At 46.8% G+C, this 25,094-nt stretch overlaps 2 protein-coding genes across 2 annotated transcripts; one reads left to right on the top strand and one right to left on the bottom strand.

The window, feature by feature from the left end:
- The first annotated feature begins 2,956 nt into the window (after nt 1-2,956).
- Nucleotides 2,957-14,352, top strand: KLF11 (KLF transcription factor 11). Its single transcript, XM_081856493.1, has 4 exons — nt 2,957-3,114; nt 6,315-6,575; nt 8,500-9,493; nt 11,362-14,352. Exons 1-4 carry the CDS (start codon nt 3,070-3,072, stop codon nt 11,655-11,657), a joined length of 1,596 nt encoding a protein of 531 aa, XP_081712619.1. The 5' UTR covers nt 2,957-3,069; the 3' UTR covers nt 11,658-14,352.
- Nucleotides 14,353-16,841: 2,489 nt separating this feature from the next.
- On the bottom strand, nt 16,842-22,206 carry CYS1 (cystin 1). Its single transcript, XM_081857514.1, has 3 exons — nt 21,616-22,206; nt 19,397-19,449; nt 16,842-17,446 (listed from the first exon to the last, which is right to left on the bottom strand). Exons 1-3 carry the CDS (start codon nt 21,955-21,957, stop codon nt 17,350-17,352), a joined length of 492 nt encoding a protein of 163 aa, XP_081713640.1. The 5' UTR covers nt 21,958-22,206; the 3' UTR covers nt 16,842-17,349.
- Between the last annotated feature and the right edge of the window lie 2,888 nt (nt 22,207-25,094).

The following is a 25,094-nucleotide window of genomic DNA, read 5'->3' on the forward strand; positions in this document are numbered from 1 at the left end:
TCCCCCCCCCTCTCTCCCTCCGCACCGCCCAGGTCCCCAGGGAAAAGTTCCTGCTATGTTTGGATTAGGTGCTCAAATGTAGTACAAGGCACCCTGACACAGATTTGACCCCTGGTTTCAGGACAACGCTGTGTGGAACGTGGCTCATGTCACAGCCAGCTCCCAAATGCCAAGCCTGGTGGGGGTTTTCTTTTTCACTTCCACAGCTTGCCAGCAACCATTCAAGAATCCTTCTCATTTGTAAAAGAGACAGCTGTCACCCCATTCCCAGGTTCACTTCTATTTGAGAACTGCTGCAGAGGCAAGCTGTTCCTCTCTGTGTTTTGACCTCTCCCCTAGTTTCGGGCTGCCAGGCTGGCATTACTGGCGTTTTCAGGACTTGCCTTGGCCTCTGACCCCCTTTCGCTTGGAGCAATGGTGGGGAGAAGTGGCTGAGGGGCAGGAGGAGTGATTTGGAACAAAAAATGACAGGCAGGGGGAAAGCTGCACCCCTCCCCCCTTGCACTTCATGACTTTGCAATTGCTCCTTTGCAGAACTGCTTCTTCCCCAGGAAAAATAGCAACAGCCATTGGGGGCCTTTGTTGCTTTGCAGATCTGTTTGTGTATACTGCATTGTGTCCCTCTGTATCTTGAAAGCTGCTCTTCTTCTTCTTCTACTACTACTTCTTCTTCAGAATTGAACTGAGCTTTTTCTAAATGCAGCTGGACTGGCTAACCACCTTTTGAAGGAAAATCTGTGGCCCTGATTCAGTTACCCAGCATGCTAGTGGAAGCCAGTGCAAGGGCATAGCACAATGGAGCTCTCCTCCAAATCTGCTTGGGGGGGGGGTGTGCCAGGAGAACCCCAAGAACAGGGAGGGAGAAGGGGGAATTGTTGCACCAGGCAAGCAGAAAAGCATGATCAGAAGAGTATGACATTGAATTCCTTCCCTAGAGTTGAAAGTGACTTAGGCCAACCCCTGCCAGTGCAGGTAACACACCTGACCATCTAGAGAGGAGTCCTGAAAAATCACCAAGTCCAGAGTTTAACATTACCTAACTGCACCTGAACCTCCCTTCTCAAGCATACTCAGAGGATGGGATCCCCATCCTATTTTATGTGCCGTACCTGCCTTTGTTGTGTTTTTGCCTGATAGTACTGTGATCCTTGTGACTTTTAAGCACGGTAAGTTCATACCCTCCAACATTTATCTGAGGAAAATAGGGACATTGTAAGGAAAAGTGGGACATTCCAGGGTCAAAACAGAAACCAGGGTGGCTTCTGCAAATCTGGGTCTGTCTCTGGAAAATAGGGACACTTGGAGGCTGTGTAAGCAACCCAAATTAATACACGTAGCATTAGAAAGGCAGGGGGACCACAGATCTCTGCAACAGCGCTCCACACACAGAACTAGGATCTATTCCATCCGCAATCATACTGACCCACTTATATCCTTTTAGCTAGGCTCTGGTTACTGCAGAAAAGTCAAGCAGGTGCAATTCCCTTCAAATCAGCTCCCATTTCTGCCAACCGTGCATAGCATGTAGTCACAGGAGTGTGATATAATCCTGGAATTGGGAGCTTTGTATTACAGTGGTCCTGGCCCTACTTGCAGGACCAAGTCCAGAAAACAGCACTGGGAAAGTGCTTTTCAGCTCCCTGTCAGTTGTGTATACTACTGGCTGCTCCCACTCCCTTTTCGGCACCTGCTAGAAACATTTCATTCATGCAAGCCTATCCCTCTAAAATCTGTGGCCTTTTAAACTGGGGGGGGGGTATTTTGTCTGTTCATTACAATGGCCATCTGTCATGGATGCTTTTAGTTGAGATCCCTGCATTATAGTTGACCCTTAGGACCCCTTCCAATTCTATAATTCTGTTATTTTTTGTTCCGTTTTTGTATTATAACCTGCCTTGCAGGACAGTACAGTATAGAAATTTAATAAATAAGAATACTCCAGACATGCAGAAGTTGGCATCTCATTTGCTTTTAGCTTCAATTTTAATTATAACTTGAATTAAGGGGGGCGGGGAGAAATGTTTCAAATTGGTCTTTTATTCTAATGTTTTATTTTTATGCACGCAAGCAGTACAGTACACACACACACATACTGTATAAGTTTTGTCGAATATGTATGTGTTTTTTTTTTGTGTGGGTTATTTTCTTTTTTTAAAACAAAGATATTAACCAATAAAAACGGAAAAGACGGGGACTATTCGAAAAGAAGGTGTAACGAGGCTTTTCCTCAGGGCAGGATGGTTCCGCAGAGGAGCCACGCCCTTTAACGGCCACTCTGCGTGGCCGAAACGCAACATCTGGCAATAATAGCGTGTGTGGCGAGAAAGGACACCACGTCACGCTCGGCTGCACGATCTCGAGCCGCGGGCGGGGCTGCCAGAAGCGCGCGGCGCTGTTGCTGGGGTGGGGGCGGCGACGTCGTCGACGCTCTCAGCCCGGTCTCTTTGCCGCGCGCGCGCCCTGCCTCGCAACACGCCCCCTCGCTCTCGTCCCCGCCCCCGCCCCTTCCCGCTCTCACGTCCGGGCATTCCCTGGCTGGCTTGCCGCCTCCCCGCTTACTGACAGCCAGCCGGCCCCGCCCTTCCTCTGGCCCCGCCAGGCTCCTCCCTCCCTCCCTCCTTCTCCTCGCGCCGACCTTTCCCCTAGTTTCCAGAAGGTGGTTCGGCTACTCGGCTCGCCGCCGCGGAACGTGCCCACGAGGGGCCTTTCCTGCTATCAGCATAGCTGCACGAGGCAATCACGCCGCCCGGCGGAGCCCATTGGCCAGCCCGGAGGAAGCTCGTGCTGCGATTGGCGAGCAGCCTCTCCCTCCTCCCTCTTCCCCTTTCGTTCTCTCCTCCTACCTTCGCCCGCCTCCCAGCTGCTTTTGCTGTATGGAGTGTTTTGGTGTGTTTCCCTCTGTGTTTTGGCTGCTCGCCTCCCTCGGAGGAGGGAGGGCGGGAGGAGGTAGGTGGGAGGCAGGCAAGCAAGCAAGCAAGCAAGCAGGCGGAGGCGGAGGAGGCGGAGGCGGTTCTGGCTGCAGCTCTTGCTGGCTTTGTCACATCGCTGCTGCCTGCGGGAGCTTCCACCATGCATACCTCGCCCTGCGTCGAGGCGATGGGAGATGCCCCCGCGGTGAGTACCACTTGCTGCACGGGGCGACGCGCGGGTGCAGGGCAAAAAGACCCAGCCTGCCTCGATTTTACTCCCCGCTTCTAATCCTCCTCGCTTTCCAAAAGGTGCAAACGACTTGAGGTGCATGCGGGGTGTGAGGGGGAGGCACTGATTCCCTGCGTGCGGGGAGTAGGAAGGAGAACAACTAGCCTTTCTTATTTATTGCTTTATTTCATCTCGTCACCGCAATCCATGGGTTGCCAAGACGCCAAGGTGATGGGAGCGAGAGATGCGCGTGGCGCTGGGGGGGGGGGGGACAGCCTTCCTCTCTTATTTTTATTTTATTTCTATGGACTAAACTTATATGCCGCTTTTCGCCCGTAGATCCCCGGGCGGTTCACTGCAAATCCGGGAGGGGTCGTGCCAACAAAGCCCATTAACGCTAGCCTTTCCTCCGGCCGGGCCAGGTCCTTGCTAACTTACCTGGACTTGGTGAAGGCTTATGATGGTGCATAATAGGTTAATGCTGCTCCTTTCCACCCTCCCTCGCTTCTGGTGACTGGGAGCTATGCAAGCATAAGCGTGTGGGATACCCTGGACGTTTGTCCTTCTTGCGCCACCCCCGATCCTGCCCCAGGTTTATTGGGAAGGAAGTTCTGCTTAGTTTCCATGGAGCAGGCAGACTTGCCAGTCAGTCCAGCCTGCACGAAACTGCTGCTTTGCTGGATCTAGGGTGGTGGTGGTGGTGGTGATGTCTTACACTGACGCACATCGAATAATGTGCATCAGCATGAGTAATCCCAGTGATCCCGCAGTTGCCCGGTTGTTGCATGAGTATTACAGAGATTACAGTAAATGCAGGGAGGAGTGGTCTCGCGGCTCAGGGGAGGTGGGAGCCTCAACCTTTGAGGAGGGTTTCTTTCTTTGTTAACTTGTGTCATTGCAAAAAGAGAGAGAGAGAGTCCTAGCCCCCCACCGCACCCCCGCAGGCAGCCTTTACTTTTGGACCTTGTGGGCAGAGCTACCCCGCCTCACAGGGCTTCCCAGCAGTGGCTCAGCCAGAGACCACCACCCACTTGCTCACATGGCTATTTTGATGCATGACGTCGCCCCACTCCTCCCCCCCCACCCCTGAGCTATATTTGGAGTGGGTGGTTGCTCTGGATCCCATGAGGGGGGAAAAGAAAGCCTTCCGCCCCATTCCCTCCCTTTTGGAAGGTGGCGCTTCACTGCCTTCCACCCAATCCACATGGACATCGTCATTTTGCTGATCTGCATGCTGTTTCCTCCCCCTCCCAGTTTTTAAAAAATACTGTTATTAAAGCAAAGACAGTGCGAGGAAGGCGGGGAGGTCGGTTGGGCAATTGGACCTGCCGTTTGGTAGTGTTCCTTGGTACAGTGAATTGGTGGGGTATTTCCTGCCGTCTTTGTGATGGCTGTGGCTCTGCTTTTGCAGCCCGCTTCTGTTGTGCTGTGTGCCAGCTCATCCAGCTTGCCTCTGCAGTGTCTGGGTGAAAGGAGGTGATTTAAGGACAAGCCGCCAGGCTAAGTTATGGAGCCGCGCGTGCCTGCTTGGAAAGCAGACCAAGGCGCGTTGAACTTATTTCCTCCTTCCTTCCGAAGCTTATCAAGCGATTGTGGATTAATAATTGTCACGAACTGCAAGCGAACCTAAAATTCTTCTTCTTAAACGTTTCTCATCTTGGATTCTCTAGCCTTCGAATAGGCTGTCCCCCTCCCCCAAGTTCTTTTAAATCTTATTGATTTGACACAGATATCATTTTAGCACCCAAGGAAAATAATGTTCATCAGTTGCAAGCAAATGGAGAATTCCTGCTGGTTTTTAAGCATTTCTCATATTCTGGAATCTTTTACCTCATTAAATGTATCAGTTTCAAGATTGCCCGTCTTACTCCTCTTTATCTCCAGATTCTTTGAGTTCATTTGAGTTTCTTGTGAACTTGTGATACCAATCTGTTAGGTTAGCTTCACATTTCATATTAGCTTTACCATGTGAATAGGTGCTTTCTGTTGGGTTCATTCATTATTATTATTATTATTATTATTAGTAGTAGTAGTAGTAGTAGTAGTAAATATATGCACATGGCAGCTCTGCGGCATCTAAGGGAGCATAATAATTGTCTGCAGCGACTACATGGCTTACTGTCCAGCAGGCTGATTCCATTTCCTTTTTATTCTGGGCTTCTAATTGCCAGTTTTGAGTGTGAACTGAACAGGGAGTAGAATCCTGTGCACATGTGGGGTTCTAGATTGGTGAAAGGTATCTGCATTGCACTTATTTGCTATAGGGAGATGCTCATGACCAACAAAATATGGTGGCTTTGACCGATACATGAGTCAACCATGCTGGGAATTTATTTCAGCGGCCTGTTGTGTTGCCTGTATTTATTACTCTTTCTAAGAAACCATCACTGAACAAACTGGAGATAAAACGATCCCCCGCCATGTCACATCTTCCCTGCAGTTTTGGAATATTAACATTAAATACTGTGTCATTCTGGGAAGTCACTTTAGAAAGTTGAAGCAATGCTGCAGATGTTACATCTTCTCGGACCTTTCCCAGCACATGCACACATGCGTGTGCTGACCCACCCACACCCACCCCTCTCTCTCTCTGTTGTTGCCATGGTCTTTAGTTAGCACATGGTCTGTGCTAACTGAAGAAAGGAATAACTTTCCTGTGGAAGAGTGAAGTTGGCAGCCAGATTTTGCTTTTTAAATCTCTCTGGGGCCCTGATCCAATTTGAGTTGCACATTAAAAAGGTATTACTGTGCAACTTCGTTGTACCAGAAAGTGTACAGGATATGTATTTGAATACGCATCACACTCAAAGCAGTTCAGTGTAGGAAAGCAACTGAATTCACCTGTGAATTACCCAGCAATTGATATGCATGCATGCTGAGTCAGCTCATTGGTTAGGCCAGCCTAGTACTGCTTTCACTGACTGGCAGCAGCACTCCCTTGGCTGCCAGTCATTGCTACCTGTTGTTATTTTAGCAGGTGATAGATAGAACATGGAGCTCTGAATACAGGGAATGTACTGTACTAAGTATTAAGCTATAGCCTTTCTTCTGCTCATGTGTGCTGACTTAGAAACTGGATTGAGACTCTGGCATGTATGGTGCCTTTTTAAAAGCAGACAATAGGGTATATGCTTGTTTTCCGTGTGACTTACAAACAATGGCTCACTTATCTCTAGGTTGACATTGTGGACATCTATGAATCCATACGTGAACGGCAGCGTCACGACAGTGAAAGGTCTACTTGTAGCACCTTGGAACAGAACGACATAGAAGCAGTAGAGGCACTTGTTTGTATGAGCTCCTGGGGTCAAAGATCACAGAAAGGCGACCTGTTGAAGATAAGGCCTCTTACACCTGTCTCAGATTCAGGTGATTTCTCAATGCACACTGAACCCACGTCTGAGTTGCCTAAGGATTATAACTTTTTATCCACACTGGTAAGGAAAAACCAAACAAACCCTGAAACAAAATGAATTTGCATGGAATCAATATGAATATTTTTAAGAGGAAATGCATGAATATGTCCCCATTTAATCTGTTAGCAGTAATTTATTGGTTTGGCTTGAGGGCATTTATTATGCAATAAGCTCTAAGAGAACAGCATACATTTCCACTCACAAGTACAGTTGCTTCAGTTTAGTAAACGATGTGTTTGAGGTTATTTTGGAATAATGCAGTCTTCCCTATCCTGGGATCCTCCAGATAATAATAATAATAATAATAATAATAATAATAATAATAATATATGGCTGGGTATCCCCAGCCACTCTGGGCAGCTCCCAACAGAATATGATTGCAAACCTTTTTCAGACCATGGCCCCCTTCCAACCTTGTTTCCTTCCTGTGCCCCTCCCATGCGTGTAGCGGGGGGGGCAGTTGCCCCCCCAAATAGGTAATACAGTCAATACAAATCTGAGGTTCTGCTCCGCCAACAAAAGCCTGCCCCCCTAACAAAAATCCTGGCTATGCCCCTGCCTCCCCCCATCCTACCGGTAGAAAGATAGCCATTTAAACGTTTTGTTTTCAAATAGAACATGTTTTATAATTTTCATAATTTATCCAAAATGCAATTACATAGTGAAATATTGTTGAAGCCGAAAAACAGAACAATGGAGCTGGAAGGGACCCCAAGGGTCATATTTCTAGTGCAACCCCCTGCAACGTAGGAAACTCAGCTAAAGCATCCATGGCAGATGGCTATCCAGCCTCTGCTTAGAGACCTCCAGGGAAGTAGAGTCCAGAACCTCCCGAGGGAGATCCATCTTCCATGTATTAAAAAGTAAACAACACTTATTTGACACAGAGGAGGAAACCTACAGATGCAGTCCAAAAGGCGCACAGGGAGTTTTGTATATATGGGAGAATTCTAAAAAGCAAGTGGTCCTCACTGACCTGGTGCAAAAAGATCTTTTTTTATATATATATAAATATTTATTAAAGTTTTTGAATATAAATGCACAAATAATAAACAATCTTACTTCTGTCACAAACATGGTTTCATCACTTCTTTGGACTCCCTCACGTCTCCCGCTCCCATTTACATCATAAAAAGTTTTTTTTCCAAACAAATTATCAACTTGTTTACAATCTCATATCCACTCATTCAAATATAATCTAGCAATTCTTCCCAAAAAAAATTTTATATTTTCTTTAGCCTCACTTATCATCAAATTTAAATCTAATTTAGTGGTGGCCAATTTTTTATAATCTAGCATCCTTCTTAAAATTCAACCAAATTACAATGTTTTTGTAGATACATCTTAAATTTCTTCCAGTCTTCCTCCATTTTCTCTTCTCCCAGGTCTCGGATTCTGCCAGTCATCTCGGCCAGTTGCATATAGTCCATCAGCTGCATCTGCCACTCTTCCAGTGTGGGTAGATCTTGTCATCCAGAGGAGCCCTGGCTGCCTAGATAAAACACTATAGCCCCCCCCCTTACCTGGGAGTAAGGGCCACTAAACTCATTGCAGCTTTCTTCTGAGTAGACACTTGGTTATTTACTACATGCAAGTCAGCAGCACTAGATGACCCCACTCATCAAAGCGCTGGAGTGGATTTCACCCCATGCCTTGTAGAGCCAGGCTGACATACTGTAAGATGAGCCCCTCCTAGCTAAACTAATCCTTAATAATCTCTCTGGGGAAAAACCAAACCAGGGTCTTTGAATACCATTATGGTTGTCTAAAACTTTTGTGGGGGGAACTTTTGTGTGGGGAAAGTAATAATAATAATTAATAATAATAATAAAGTGTCTGACTTACACTTAAATGTTATAAATATAAAAGCTAGGAATGATCATACCTAAAGTAGTATTTTGGTATATGTATACTACCTCTGCTTCTTTCCCCCCTTTAAATATAGTGTATGACACCACCCTATAGTCCAGATTTTGTTGAGCCTTCCACAACAGCACCGCTTTTGTCCCAAGCCACTTACTCAAAACCGAGGACAATCAAGACGAACATGTCTGCCTGCCTGATCACTCCTCCAGGTTGTGCTCTTCCTGCACCCAAGCCAGCTGTCCTGAATTTGGGGAGGGAGTCCAGCCAGAAGCCAGCGAGAACAGAGCAAGTTGCTCCTCAGCGTTGCAGAGCAAGGGCAACCAGCGTGATCCGTCACACCGGGGACAGTCCCGGTTACTCCCACCTTCCTCCTGTGCAAACAAAAGTGGAAGCTGCGTCGGGCGCCAGTGTTTCTGCAGACGGGCACGAGGCGCAAGATGAGAGACACCCTGCAGCCTTGCAAGACTGCGACATTGCGGACAGCATAGCTTGTGGCACTTCGCCAGGACATGAACCGTATTTGCACGGCTCAGGTTGTTCCAGAGCCGCCAGCAAAGGACGTGAACCTGTGAGGCTTGCTTCTCAGCAGACCCCTTTCCCGAACGCTTGCGAAAGGGACCCGCAGCAGAAGTCCCCCTCGCTGCTAGCCTCCCCGCTCTCTAACCCCCAAGTGATCTGCCAAATGATCCCCTTGGACGGACAAAGAGGTATGGTCCCAGGATTCCTGAAGCCCTCTGCTCAGATGGCAGCGACGGTCAAACCCATCCTACCCCACACAGCCCCAGTTTCTCAGCCTGTGCTGATGGGGCCTTCCATGCCTCAGGGGACTGTTATGTTGGTTCTTCCACAGGCTGCTGTTGCCCAGGCGCCTCCTTGCCAACAAACTGTGATGTCTGTTGGGAATACCAAGTTGTTGCCCCTGGCCCCTGCTCCGGTTTTCATTGCCTCTGGCCAAAGCAGCGCACCTCTAATTGACTTTTCCCGGAGGAGAAATTACGTTTGCAACTTCCCGGGCTGCAGGAAGACGTACTTCAAAAGCTCTCACCTCAAAGCCCACCTGCGTACTCATACCGGTATGTATAGAAGAGCTGTGGATGTGATCTGCCTCTTCTAATCCCTCTGTTGCAGATACTCAGGTGGGGATGTTGTTGCTTAAGTAGCCAATAGGGCACTGCACAAACCCAAGAGGGGAAGAGCTGTAGCTCAGTGGCCTTGTATTCAGAAAGTCCCTGATTTAATCATTGTTTCTGCAGGTAGGGCTGGGGGAGACGCATGCCTGAAAGCTTTGAGCAGAACAGCCATACGGCCTAGACGAAACTGAGCCAGATCGACCCATGGTCTGAATTGGTATAATTCAGCTGTGAGCAGTGTTAGATGTATAAGCTAGGCACCAAATGGCTCCTTAAACCAGGGTTACAGTCGCCAAAACAGAATGTCTAGTTGCCATTTGGGGGCAAGGCACCTCTAAAGTCGTATTTTTCAATACAACTTTTGGTTCCTGAAATTCATTCTGATTGTGCAGATAAAATATAACAGATAGAATTCTACAGGATCCTTCGCTACTGTGTGAAAACAGGCAAGATCCAAGGATCTCCAGATGGTGGATACATCAGGCACCATCCTGGCGCCTTGGCATCGTCACAAGTGGCTGATAGCCAAGTGCAAAATGCACCAGGCTCCTGGTGGATTTCGAAGTTTACAGAGTACAAAAAAGAGAGAATAGAAAGCCTATTGGGGTGGCAGTGAGGGTAGACTAAAAGCCCAGACTAAAAGCCCTAAATGTGCTCAGTGGTCCCAGATGGCTGACTATGGGAAGAGACTGAAAACTGCATGGGAGGAGTAAAATGAGTATGGCCTGAAGGGGACACTGAAGAGAGCTACGCCACACAGTGCTGAAAGTCCCACTCGCATGTCTTTAGTGGTTGTCTAGCAACATATCTGAATATGGACATTTCAGGAGTGTGGAAATACGAGACTCGATAGTAGAACATTTCTTGTTTAGTGGAGAGGGACTGTTTTTAGGAAGACCAAAAGAGGAATGGGGAAACTGCAGCTATTCCAATGTTGCTGGACTACAGCTCCCATGATCTTGCCAGAATATTTACCATGCTGTTTGGGGCTGATGGGAGTTGGAGTCCAGTAACATATGGAAGGCCACTGGTTTTCCCCACCCCCATCACTGGTTTAGAGCTTCTAAATTCCTTGCATCTAAATGTCTAGGTGGAGACTGGGGGACTCCCCCCCCTCCAAAAAAACCCCCACCCTCTGAATGTTCAGTAGAAGATCTGGAAAGAGCCACTACATGTGTACAGCTGTATGCATGTAGAGTCTTCCTTGTGGTCTGGAGCCCTCTTGGTTCAGGATTCAGAAAGTCTGAAGAGAGCCCTAATTGCATTGAGTAGGTCTGAGCAGGTCTACAGGCTTAACTTCTATGTAAGAACGATAACACTGTGCAGTAAATAGACTTAAGACCTGGTGTAACTTTAGGGAAATGAATTTAAAGAGAAGGGTTATTTCATAACACGGGCCATCATGGGTGTCGTATCCTTTTATCTTGGGGGTGAAAAATACTGACCTTTAGCATTTTAATTGTAAAGACTGTAATCCCTTGACGAAAGGGTATGTCCCGGGATGTGTTGGGAACAAAGGAGGTCTTCTTCTTTTTTATAAAACTTCTTGCTCTATTTATTCTTTAGAGGAGAAGCCCCCTGACTTCTGTAGTACTTCTTAGTAAGTGCAGATTCAAGAGCCGTTCCTGCAGTTGAATGAATTGCCTCTTGTCTTGTCCTTTCTTCACATACTCTGCTATAGAAAAAAAAGCCAGTCCTAAACTAGAGATGGTTTGTGTGGCAATGTATGACCTCTTTGGTAAAACCATCTGTCTTGTTCTTGGGTTCCCTTTGATTCCCCCACCTACCTGCCCATGCTTCCTCCTTTCCAGGAGAGAAACCTTTCACCTGTAGCTGGGAAGGTTGTGACAAGAAGTTCGCCCGCTCCGATGAACTCTCTCGCCACCGCAGAACTCACACAGGGGAGAAGAAGTTTGCCTGTCCGGTCTGTGACCGCCGCTTCATGCGCAGCGATCACCTGACGAAACACGCTCGCCGCCACATGACGACAAAGAAAGTGCCCAGTTGGCAGACAGAAGTTGGCAAACTGAACAGAATTGCAACCATGGAGAAGCCTAAGAGTGAAACTCCTTTGAGCATGCTTCTGCCTATGCTGTCTTCTGGCTAGCAGGCCTGCTTTGGAAGATGAACATTTCAAGAGGAACTTGGGTGGTTTCCAAAAAACCAGCTTTGACTGTTTTTTTGTTTTGTTTTGTTTTTTTAAAGTATCCAAGAGTGGTTGCATTTATATTGTGGAGGAGGAGGAAAATCCTGTAAAGTCTTTTGCCCTCTCTTTTTCCTCCCCATCCCTTCGTATTAAGCCCTATTTAAATGTTAACGTTTTATTTCTGTTATCCTTTTGTTTTCTCCAATGCTTTTAGGGCATTCACCAGCACTTGGGGGGAGGAGGGAGAATATTTTTGGTGGAAATGTTGGCAATGGGCTTTGCAAACATATCTTTTCTGTTGAGTTAACAGTGGTTGATGAAAAGTGAAACAGGGTGGTCCCCGTCCCCCCCGGCATTTTAAACTAGTTTTTTCCCCCTATCTTACGAGTTCAGCTGTGGTCTGATCTTGCAAAATCACCCTGTGAGAAGAGTGAAAAGCAACATTAGAGGTACCACTTGGAAATTTATTTATTTTTTTCCTGAACGGAATCCAAACTAATTTGTAATTTCAGAGTGTCTGAACTCCAGTCTAGCAACTGAATCCACTTTAGGATTACCTGCTGTGCCACATTTTAAAGCAGTGTCGTTCTTTCCCAAAGGTCTGAATATTGAGGCCTAGGTATTGTTGATGCCTATAACTAGCTCAGGACCAATTTAGGTGCAGCACTGACCATGTGCGTCCCTGCTGGGAAGTCCTAACCTGTGCAGTAATTCCACATGGTCAACTGCACGCTCAAAAGGTTTTAACCCTAGACACCATTCCATAATGCACACCCTCTGTTAGTCAGTTGTTGGTGTGTAAACACGTATGGATTAGTGGATGTGGTACATTGGCTACTTGAAGCTCCTTTATGTGTACGATTGTACAGTGGCAGGGCTTCATATATTCACCACTGCATTCAGATTTGCTTGTGTGAACAAAATCCTACTTGTTGCTTCCCTGCTTGCAGTCTGCTGGTCTGACTTGAGTTGGGTAGGTTTGGTGGACCTTGTTCATGTGTATTTTGTGGCAAAGGAGTGACTTGCTAAAGTGCCCCCTACATTTATTAATTGCAACGTGAGAAGTGCCCTTTTAATTTGAGTGCTGGTAATGTTTGGAAGGCTTGGGGGCAGCTTGTCCGTCCATTGGGACGGTCCTGCAAACCGCAAGGACTTCTGTATATCCCGTCTTCAGAACGGAAGAACTTTCGGATCACATTCCCTTCAGAGTGAAAGTTAAGCATGTCCATCAATATATCCCTTATGACTTCAGTGGGAAAAATAAGTGCCTAGCTTTGGATTATGCCCTTGATCTGTTAATAGTAATGAGTATAAGGACCCCTTAAGGGAAATGCCCAAACCACATTGAGCTATTGTTTTGATCTAAATAAAGTCGGGGGAGGATTTATGATTTGAAGTAAAGGCTGAAAATGCATTGCCTGCATAACCATTTTTATAATCATCCAAGCAAACATTTGGAAATCTGATCAATGACACAACCACAACAGACAGCACCTTAAATAATTCTCACTTGAGTAGTTCATAGGTAAAGAGAATAAACAAGGCAACAGAAGCAATTGGACATTCAGGGTTCAGTACTCAAATTGGCTCCTGTCTTGCCACTTTCAAAATGTGCTGGGTTTATAATGGGAAATTGCTGACTGGCAACGGATTGTTCCAGATCAACAATTCGTTTCTCACAAAAGTGACCCAAATATTCTTAGCTTTGGAGCAAAAGCGCTTTGTGGAGATGTTAACTGCTGTTGTTGTGGTCTCCTTTTCCACAGCACATTGGATGAGTGAGTGAAATGATAGGACGGCTGATGGAAGAGAACTAAAATTAAGGGTGGACCATTCAGCTGCCATTTCACATGATTTGCTCGATTCTGTATACATAATATTTAATCAAGCTGAGATAATTGTTCTAATGATGACGAGAAAGCATGATCAGATGTTTATGTATATATGTGTGTGTGGAATAAGTAATATCTGACACTTCATTGGTATCTGAAACTAGGTAGACCTCTCGCAGTTGGAATCTCAACCTGATCTCTTTATTATTCAGCCAAGATTGCAGTGCATTTGCCAATTTACGTTGGAGCCATTGGAGAATATTTCCACAGATGGTAGGAGTTTACTTGGAAACACATCTGGAGTAAGTGGCTTGAGAAATGCAGTTCTAAAACACCTGCACCAATGTACCCTCACTTTCAGCGCAATGCCTAGGGCAGGGATATGGTATGTGTGGCCCTCCTGCTGTTGCTCCCATCAGCCCCAACCAGCATGACCAATGGCCAGAGATTATAGGAGTTGCAGTCCCAACAACATCGGCATGGCTGGCTTGGGCAGTACTGTTGAATAGGCTTGCCAGTATCTGCTTTTGTACCTCCGGCAGCAGCCTGATCTGCAGAAACTGAGAAAGTGAAACTCGCCCTAGCACTTCATTCACATGCTATGAAGAGCTTCAGCTGCTAAATTTTTGCAAGTCAGGGGCAGGATCTCTGCCAAGAAAAAAGACTGGTTGGCAACTCTACCAGCATCACATCATATGTTGAGAGCCTGCAGAGCCACTGCAATCAGTTTGCCCATTTTAAGCATTTATCTACCTCCCTGTCCATTATTGACAACTAACGTTCATGAAGTTGACCATAACAGAAGCACCCAATTCTTTTTTTTTTTTTTTTAAAAAGTAGTCATGGATATGGAAATTACGCATTGAAAGATTCTCATCAATTTAAACTAATCTGGCCTATATTCCCAATTCAAGTATATTGGAAGCAGGCAGACTTTGAAATTGATGCTAAACCAATGCTGCCGCATTGTGTGAGCTACCAAGCCTATTGCAGTTTCCAGCGGTACATTGTGGCTTGGCAGGTGATTAAGCAGATGGAAAGGATAGGAAGTTTCCAGGACGTTCTCCAGGTGAGTGGACTGCATTTGATGGGTCACTAGTTCTGCACGCATGGAATGTTACCCATACTGCACCTTACTGTATTTGTGTGTTTGATTTACTATAAATAATAAACTTTATTTCACGAGCCAGCAGATCTGTGGCTCCTCTGAAACATGTTAGAAGGTGCAAGATGAGTATAAATAGGTTTCCCCCCCTTCACTTTATGGTCACCTAATTGAACAAAAATGAATATTATACACGTTCAGTGTTAGAAAAAGGAGCTGGTGAGAAGACAAGCTACATGGCAGAAATGCAGTGTATATAAAACCAAAATGCAACAACTTGATTAGTCTGGAACCACTGTCTCCGCCCCTTTCTGACAATATGCAGATGCAATAGTCCATTTTTCTCTGGTTTAATTCCATTGAAGTTCATCAAAAGTTGCCAGAAGTCAAAAGATTTCCCTTGTGCAATTGCGAGGCTTTTCAAAAAGTTTCCTAATTCTCGCCCCCCTCTCCCATGCTGATTATTACCTGACTTAAGATTATGGGAATTTATGTTTGGTGTAGTAAAATATTGTGCCTAATATTTTATAAACCTTGTTTTGTCTTTCTGTCCATTTTATTGTGGGATTCCTGTATTTGTGTGTATATGCAAATATTGTTTGTATTCCTTCAAGGGCTGCATTGTAATCCCTCTTCTAGTAAAGTGAATATTTGCATAGATGGTTTTGCCGTTTCTCCTCCCCTCTGACAGCTCTCCTTTTACCTCAAAATAGGGAAAGAGGAGAAAGCAACGTTTTTCTTGGCCGATACGAATGCTTTGCATTTACACCACACATTGAAACACTCAAAAGTGCTTTGCATGCACAATATCTGCAGAATATTGCAGTCAACCCTGATGCAACCAAACCTTTGCATCAGCAAAGAGTATTGAAAACAAGGATTGGGCATGACCAGCCGATAGCATCTTGTGCACAAATCCTCACGAATGCACAATAGAAAGGGTGTCTGGAAGGGGGCCCTTTGAGAGATAAATGGGACCATTAAGATGATGAAAGGGTATATGTTTTGGCAAGGGAAGCTGGCTGCTATCTGGAACAAGTGGCTTTCATTCTAAAGGAAAAGGTTCCTGGGGAAATCTGCCAACCACTTGACTTGAGTGGGCATGTTTTCAAAGCAGCGTACGTGGTTCCATCAGCCTCAGCTGATTTTTGCAGGGAATTTCCTGTTTCAAAAAACAGACTGACAGAAGAATGGCATGTGCATCCCAGAAGGTTTCCCTAGTGCGATGGACCTTGGTTTTAGGTACATCTGTATCTATTCCAAGTAATTTCCTGTAAAGCGCTGGCCAATTCTTGAATTGTTTCGCAGTCCTAAGCTGTCTCCATGAATGACGCATAAACACCAAACACTTAATTGTAGAAAAATATCGAAGCTGCATGATGTGTACATATTTGTAAAAAAAAAAAAGATAAAAAACCAGGAAGTACAGGTACCACCCAAAGTTAAAATTTAGCCTCTGGCATCTGCTGTATGAGCACTGGATTACATTATGAATACACATTTTGTTTAAGCTTTATGCCAACGTTTCATTAGCATTTGTGTTTTAAGCTTGCCTAATCCTGTAAGAGGGATGCGGGTGGCGCTTGCCGATCGAAAGGTCGGCGGTTCGAATCCCCGCGGTGGGGTGCGCTCCCGTTGCTCGGTCCCAGCGCCTGCCAAACTAGCAGTTCGAAAGCACCCCCGGGTGCAAGTAGATAAATAGGGACCGCTTACTGGCGGGAAGGTAAACGGTGTTTCCGTGTGCTGCGCTGGCTCGCCAGATGCAGCTTTGTCACGCTGGCCACGTGACCCAGAAGTGTCTCTGGACAGCGCTGGCTCCCGGCCTCTAGAGTGAGATGGGTGCACAACCCTAGAGTCTGTCAAGACTGGCCCGTACGGGCAGGGGTACCTTTACCTTTACCTTAATCCTGTAAGATTTTCTCCAGCACCTCTGCTGTTGAACCTCAAATAGAATTTTCTTTTAATTTGAACAAGAACAACCTACAAGAAGAACTATGTCCAGCACCAGCAAAAGGCAGAGGCAGGAGAAATTGGAAGCAGAGAGCATCTTATGGTGTCAGTTAAACTGTTCACAGAAAAGGAGAGGAAACGTGCCTGCTTTAATATTGTTAAGAGCTAGCATTTAGCTTGGATGCATGGCTGATAAATTTCCTTCCTATTCATTCCAGTGACCACGGAGAATCTTATAACTACAAGAGGCTGGTACAATTTGCTGGGAATATATGCTTTAATAATGTACAGGTTAGTGCTTGGGGTCTGACAGGATCAAAGCTGGCACACAGAAAAAGAAAAGTGCAGTCGAAAACAAGCATTCAAGTCCCTTGCTGCAAGTCTCCCAAGACTTTGAGGACGAAGGTGATGGTGCCTCCATAAGTCATAATTTTAAGATATCAAGGAAAACTTGACATTCCGTCTGTAGATGCGCCAGCTTTGGAGATGTGTTTTCCCAAATGGACACAACAGAGTCCCTATAAGGCCACATCCTGACATAATGGCAGAGAGAACTCTGCAGAAGCTTCTCCAGCCTGTTTGAGGATTCTACCAGCCTTCTTGGATGGGGGCATGCCTTCTTCTCTGCTCTTGCTTTCCCCACCCCACCCCTCCCCACCCCATCCCAGAGAAAACACCTTTCTGAGAAACACTGCTGCAGCTTCAACTATCTCGCCCCATAGTGAGCTTGTTCACAAGTCACGGTTGGCACAGCCCACAACCGGCTTCAGCGACAGTATTCCTGCTCAATCGTTGCCATCAGCTCCTCTTCGGAGTAATCGTAGGATATCTTGGCCTGCCTCTCAAGCTTCTTGAGTGGCAGCCTGCAGAAATAATAATAATAATAATAATAATAATAATAATAATTACAAACAAACAAACTATAGTCAATATGCAAAAACTAAATGAAGGAGAGGCCCAATTTTTCTGCACCCCAATAGCAAACTGTTATTTCTGCACAGAGCCCTTTTTTTTTTACTTTGAATATCTTTTGTCTCCTATCTACACACTTTTAAAAATAAATATTTATCCAGAATATTTACGCCCCACCTTGAAATGCTAAATAAAATTGAGCTCGGAACAAAAGCAGGAACTTTTTGAAAGGGAAATGTGTCTGTATGTGTGGAAGAGGTGGAAATAAATCCTCTGGGATCTGGGCATATTTAATTTAACTGAGGGAGAAGTCATGCAAATTGTAAGGACAGCAGTACTAACAAGGGAAGGGAAAGAATTGTTCTGGAATAATAAATATCAAGCTAAAACAAAATTGTAGTAAAGGAACCTCTTCAATTAAACATCAGTAAGCCTATAAATATAATATAATATAATAAATATAATATAATGGGACATGGGTGGCGCTGTGGGTTAAACCAGAGCCTAGGGCTAACGGTTCGAATCCCCGTGATGGGGTGAGCTCCCGTTGCTCAGTCCCTGCTCCTGCCAACCTAGCAGTTCGAAAGCACGAAGTGCAAGTAGATAAATAGGTACCGCTCTGGCAGGAAGGTAAACGGCGCTTCCGTGCGCTGCTCTGGTTTGCCAGAAGTGGCTCAGTCAGTCATGCTGGCCACATGACCCGGAAGCTGTACGCCGGTTCCCTCGGCCAATAAAGCGAGATGAGCGCCGCAACCCCAGAGTCGTCTGCGACTGGACCTAATGGTCAGGGGTCCCTTGACCTTGACCTTTAAGCCTATAAATAAAAGACAGGTGCTTTCCTCCTTCAGCAAGAAGTGCAGAACTGTAGTGGGAATGCTTGTCAGGCAATTCTAGACCTTTCCCCATCCTGTTCTAGAAGCAAATGGAAGGCTGCATCACACAGCAGAGTGATTTTTTTTTAAGGCAAAGACATTGGATGCTATGAATAATTATTTTCAAATTTCCCAACACGCTTCTTGAGGAAACGGCTGTCCCTACTTAGGGGAACTCACTCAACATCTAAATTAAGGCAACCAAATTCTGATGACGTTTGGTCTCCTCCAGTTTGCCTCAGGGTGAGTGGACTTCTCCACACTTACACAAGGATAAAAATAACAGCATTCCAATCGGGCTTTGTGGCCATCAAAAAGCTGAACGTTTCCTATGTGCCTGTAATACGCAGGGTGTGTGTGTGTGTGTGTGTGTGTGTGTGTGTGTGTGTTGGTTCCCAAACTGTTAAGCAAGAGATGAACTATATTAAGGTTACCAGATTTTTTTCAATGAATCCAGGGACACTTTTCAACTTCAGTAGGAATGAAAGGACTTTATCAGGCGACTGATTTGTAAATCCGGGGACTGTCCCCAGGAAACGGGGACATCTGGTAACCTTAAACTATATAGGTGGAAACGGTGCCCTTTTCTGCAAAGGAGAATAATGATGCTCTCGCCTCCATCATGGGCTGAAAGCCAATTCCTCACAGCAGGACTCCCTTGCCTCAGAGGTCCTCAGTGGGAGCTGTTGCCTGGCAACCGCCAACAAGGAAAGGCTTGCCTTCATCATGGGATGGAGCGAATTCCAGCTCCTCAGACCCACTCCCTTGCTCCAGAGGGCCTCAGTGGGCAGAACCAGGAGAGATGAAGGATGAGCACACCGAAATGACACCTGAGTAATCCTGCAGCCACCAGGGGGCCATTTTTGTTCCTGGTGCCAGATTCAAATGCCTTTTTTATTATTATTGACAGAATCTTTTGTAAGCTGCTCTGATAACCTCCTGCGGTTCTGAGGTGGGATGGAAGTATTCTGTAAAAACAAAACAATGCCCATGGCTGAAAGGATTGTCATTTGAATTCAGGCGACTTACTGGTTGGCAAAGTTGTTGCTCTCTAGGCCTGGAGTGGATCTTGCTGAAAAGACCTGGGAACAAATCAACAGGACATCATGGGTGACACACAATGAAAAATCAAATTCGCTGAAGTTTGTGCTCCTTTGTGCACAGGGAAGGTGGGAGTGGTAATTTTCTGTGGTTTATCTCTGATCTCGTAACTGTGATTAAGTGAGAGCTGAAGAACTGTGTGGCACCTGTTTTGCATTCAGGAACAATAAATTAAGCGTGCATCTGCAGCATCCAGACCCCTCTCTTATGTCTGTTGACTTAGCAGATATCCTGCTGCAGGATTCTATTTTAGAGCCCTGCCAGGGAAAGATCCCTGTAACATTACCCAAACCTGAAAGGAGTTTCAATTACAACACAATCTCAACAGTGTGTCATTATTTTCCTGTAATACCTGTCCTCCTTTTTTCTGCCACTATGCACTCTTAAACATAGTGAAGAGACCCAACATTACATCCGTGACAGTCCCACCACCACCCCAAAAATTGCCAGTCATAGCACAGAGCCTATTAAGTACACTGATGCTGTTGCATAATTTCTATTCGTTTCAGCAGGTCTTGTGCAGGAGAGATCCCTGTGGCACCGTGCTTTAAAAAAGTTTTCATATGAAACCACAGAATGGCTGTGTTTGTCACACACCAAATCAGGGCACAGCCAGGAATGGTTAAGAAGGTAAGCCACAAGATGGCATTGTTTCACTTAACACTATAGCAAGCAGAGTATTTTTTCATAAAATTAGAATTTGAAGGAGGGCTGAGGCTTTGTGCACATTATCAACACAAAACAGCTAGGTTCTTCTTTCTCAATTTGGATCAAAGCTGGTCAAAATGAACTACTTCATTAAAAAATGACATAATAAACATGCATACACTGTTGCCACCCTCCAGATGTCCCATGGAAGTGGCACACGGAGAAAGACCTCAGGTGACAGGCTCTGGGTCAGGTCATGTGGGATGAGATGGTTCTTACTAACTAGCTCATTCTTATGCATTTAGCTCTGTCATATTTTCGAACACAGGACCCGTGTGGACCACAAATATGCCAATCCTCTGAGTTCAAGCCATGCAAAACGCCTTTCTGAAAGCAATTCCTAGATCACCTCCAGAGCCAGGCAGCCTGCTTATTGAACATTTAACCCAGAGTTTGCGGGAAAGTTCAACAATTTGGGTATTTCTTCAGCATCTGTCCTTGTTTGTTTGAGGGGAAGGTATTATGATGGGGAATAGCTTTGTGACAGACCTGTTGGGCTCCCTTGGAAGGCGGTGCACTCGCCTTCCAGGGAGGTTCCAAAGCAGAGATTAGGTGCTTCAGCTGAGATTTCTGCTTTGCAGCAGGGGGCCAACTTGAATAAAATATTGAAGGGGGGGAGCCCCTTCCCGCATAATCGATCACACAACGCAGAGCACATACACTATTTGAATGGCAATGCCTATCAAATTTGAAGGCGTCCGGCCCTCACAAATATTTTACTGGGGGGCGTGGGCGTCGAAGACCCCTCGGCAGTCAGGCGTTGGCTCTTGTGCTTGCAGGGGTTTGGACTAGATCACCGTCGGGCTCCCTCACAATTCTATGATTCCATGCGGCGTCGAATCATTTGTTATGCCGCTTTCCAGCACGCCAGGCCGCTTCAGAAGCGCGCTGCGTAAGCGGCCCAAAGCAACCGGAATCCCGCGTCTCGGCTTTGCGCCTGCGGGACAGACTCCCCCCCCCCAAAAAAAAACAGCTGCCTGGAAGCGCCCTTAAGACAGTGCACATGCCAATAAGGCGCGCGCTTTCTTCCAGGATCTTGCTCCCTCTCCCAGACCTTCCAAAAGTCCCTATTTTCCAAGGACAACCCCAGATTTACAGAAGCCAACCCGGTTCCTGATTTGATCCTGGGATGTCCGGCTTTTCTTTAGGACGTCCCTATTTCCACGGCAGAAATGCTGGAGGATATGGAGGGGGATACGACCCCCCCCTCCCCAGCCAAGGGGAAAAAAAACCTTGGGAAGCCGCCCAGAGTGGCTTGGGGCAACCGCGTCATCATAAAACGATCATCATTACTATTGTGGAATAGGACGTCCCTATTTGCATCGGAGAAATGTGGCCCGCCCGTCTACTAGATGCTCAGCTCGCTTTTCCAAAAACGCGTGAATGGAAACCCTGGACGCGCCGTCTCGCCTCCCCACCGACCTGCAGCACCGCCTTACCTCCTCGCCGCTGCCCTCTGCCGGGCGGGAGCAGCCATCCCCGGCGGCCTCGAGGAGGAGGGGGCGGCGGCGGCGCCGCCCCGTCGGCTGCCCGAGCCCTTCGTCGTTGCACTCCTCCAGCACCCGGTCCAGAAGCTCCGAGTCCGAGTCGGACTCGCCCGCCGACGGCGAGGTGGTGGCGCGCGCCGGCGTTTGGCTGTAGCACCTGGGCTCCGCGCCCTGCTCCTCCTCTGCTCGGCCCTGCCTGGCGGGGGCGCTGATGCTCCCGCTGCCCCGGCCGGGGCCACGCCAGGGCTTCACCGAGCTGCGCCCTTTCCCCGGCCTGCTGCTGCCCGTGCCCATCGCCGACGCCCGGCTGTGTGGCTCGCGGCCGCCCCTGCCTAGCGCTGCTCCTCCGGCAGACCCATCGTTCGGGTTCCAGAGCTCAACTGTTGCTGGGGCTTGGCGGGCGGAGGCAGAGAGAGGGCGGGTGGGATCCTGGCTCCTCGCCTCGTCCTTGGAAATATATATATCTTTCCCTTGATCACAAAGTTAAGCGTTTTTGTTTCTAACTTAAGGACGAAAACGGTAGCAAGCAAAGGAGCTGGATTTCCAGCTCCGGTTTAAAGGGAGAAAAGCGAACTTGGAATTATTTTCTGCCCTCCCTTCCCTTCCTCCCTCCCCCCCCTCTTTTTTTTTAATTCCAAGAATTTGGCCTTGAAAGAAACCAAATGGGTGTAACCTCCTTCCTCAGAATGAGGTTGGTTTCAAAAATAGTCTCTGGGCAAAAATACTCTTAAACGAGTATTTTTCGACACATGTGCTTATATGCGTATAGTCTTCATGATATATAGATGTACGGAAAGGCAACCCTCACAAATCATATATGCAGTGGATTCTTGGTGACTTGAAAACCGCTTCAAAATAAACAGATTCCTGGGATCTGGAGCAAAATGCTGTGGAAAGTATTCAAAGGGTCCAAACCGCAGCTCAGCCTCTCTTTCTCTCGCTCTCTTGTATTCCCAAGTGCTCAAAAATACATTTCCTTTTAAAAGCAACATAGCAACTCAGCTGTTTAACATCTTTAAAATACTGCCAACCTATCTGTTAATCATATCTACTAGGGTGAATTGTAGAATTATTTGGTTAGACGTGCTGTTTCATTTGGACCACTGGAATGACGGCTCCCATCTCGATAAGACTGAAGCTCTAAGCCAAGATGGGGGACCTTCAAGGGGCAGGGACCGCATCTGGCCCTTCAGACCTCTATGTGTGGCCCTTGGGACAACAAAATCCCCTCCCCTGCCACACCCTGTCTCCCCAGGCCACATCCCTCAGCAACACTTCATTACACCTTCCTGAAGTTTTTTTCTTGGTTGATAACATCCTTGAACTCTGGCCGGCTAAAGTGAGTGAGGGTCGCCAATGGGTCTCAAACCCTCACTGGGTTAGGGGCTTCCCCTGCATGCGAAGACGAGCTCTGACGGATTGAGTGGACGAGACCAATAGTGGGTCCAATGGTCAAGAAGGCGGTTTCTGCATGTGCTGTAGAGGGAAGTGAGGGGCAGATGGGGCTCGTCGGACTGGGAAGGTAGCCCATCTAGGAGAAGGAAAACTCCAATCCTAAACTTCCACTGCCTTGCAGGATATCTTCCAGAGAAGAAAAGGTAAGGAGTAAGCCCTACACCAGGGGTCAGCAAACTTTTTCAGCAGGGGGCCGGTCCACTGTCCCTCAGGCCTTGTGGGGGGCCGGACTATATTTTGAAGGGAAAAAATGAACAAATTCCTATGCCCCACAAAGATGCATTTTAAATAAAAGCACACATTCTACTCGTGTAAAAACACGCTGATTCCTGGACCATCCGCGGGCTGTATTTGGAAGGCGATTGGGCCTTAGTTTGCCTACCCATGTCCTACACAAACCCAGAGAGGAGTCCCTAAGGCAGTTAGATGGCGGCTAGTAAGTCTCCTTCTGGGAATTCAGGCAGCCAAGCTGGTGCCAAACGTATTGCTTTGATTTCCTTGTCATCTGGGCAGTTCCGGGAGCAAGCAAATAGGAAATGCATCAACCGCCCCCCCCCCAAAGAGGTCTAGGGAGAGATTTGCATAAAATTTGCACATGATTTGTATGTACAGCTGCAACTTTAGAAATAATTGGTATAATTTAAACAAAAATGTGTTTTGCTATAGCAGGAAAGGCTGTGACCATATGAACTGTGTGCCTGCCCAGTCCGCTGCTATGACAGGCAACTTCAACCATCGCGCTATGCCTCCATTCTCATAATTCTTAATCTTGAAAATGGACCTGGGTAGAGCAGCCCTTCAAACAGAGGACTCCTTCAAACAGAAGGCTGTTCTCTATAAAGCAGGGCACATGGCCACTCTAGAAGTAAACCCCACTTGCTCCTTAGTAACTGCTTCAGGTTCCAGCCATGTCTAATGGTGTGTTAGATTATGGCCAGGTCTGTTCATAACCCCATGCATGTTAGCGTTGTTGCCAGCTAAAATTGGTTTTAGATGATGAGAGCTTTCCTTTTCTGAGTGATTTGAAGTATGTTAAGATATACTTCAAAAAAATAGGAGTTGCTGTGCTCTGGAAGTCTTGCTGCGTTTACTTCATCCTTTGCAGTTACAACAAGTTCTCCTGGACTGCTGCAGTCCCTTTTCTGCACAGGGTTGATTGGCTAGCAACTGTGTCATCCCAAATGGAAGATTCATGGCAATTTAAAAAGCTATTCTTTTGAAAATAATAACAAGTAGGACATACAGTAGAACAAAATGTTCCAGTATATCTTCCCCACTTCCTACCAGGAGCAGTCCAGGGCACTGGTGCACTTCTCCAGGATACTATGGCTACATACCAGGCCCGGCCCACTGATGAGACAATGTGAGGTGCCTGCCTCAGGCAACAGAAGCCCAAGAAGCAATGCTTGCCTCATAAACCCACCCACCAGCAGACAAGCGGGACCAGCAGCGGCATCTGTTCCCTGCAAGATCTCTCGGAAATCGCACAAGATCTCTCTGACTGTGAGGTTTTTAAGCAGAGGGTGGGTGGCCACCTGTCATGGATACCCTAGCTGAGACTCCTGCATTGCAGGGGGTTGGACTAGATGAGCCTTGGAGTCCATTCCAGCTCTACAATTCTGTGAAGATATGCCAGCCCTAGGAAAACACAACAGTTCAACTGTCAATTTGGCGAAACTATCCTGGTTAAAATCTCCATAACCACCTCAGAATTTGACCCAAGGTCGGTGGAAGTTGCTGTGCATATTGTAAACCTGTCCCTATATAAATTGCCATCAATGCATTCCAACCCCCTGTCCATTCAGCACACATGGATGTGCTTTAAGGGCCCCCATGTCCCCTTTCTGCGGTACAATGATCTCTCGATCTAATTTATTGTTGGCCTGTAAAACGAACTCTCCTGTTTCTTCCCCAGTGCTATGGTTGCTTAGGCAACTCAGGGGCTTCCGATGGCAATTCCTTTTGTGCGGCACATT

The sequence above is a fragment of the Podarcis erhardii genome, assembly GCF_964252035.2.
Source record: "Podarcis erhardii genome assembly, chromosome: 3".
NCBI lineage: Eukaryota > Metazoa > Chordata > Lepidosauria > Squamata > Lacertidae > Podarcis > Podarcis erhardii.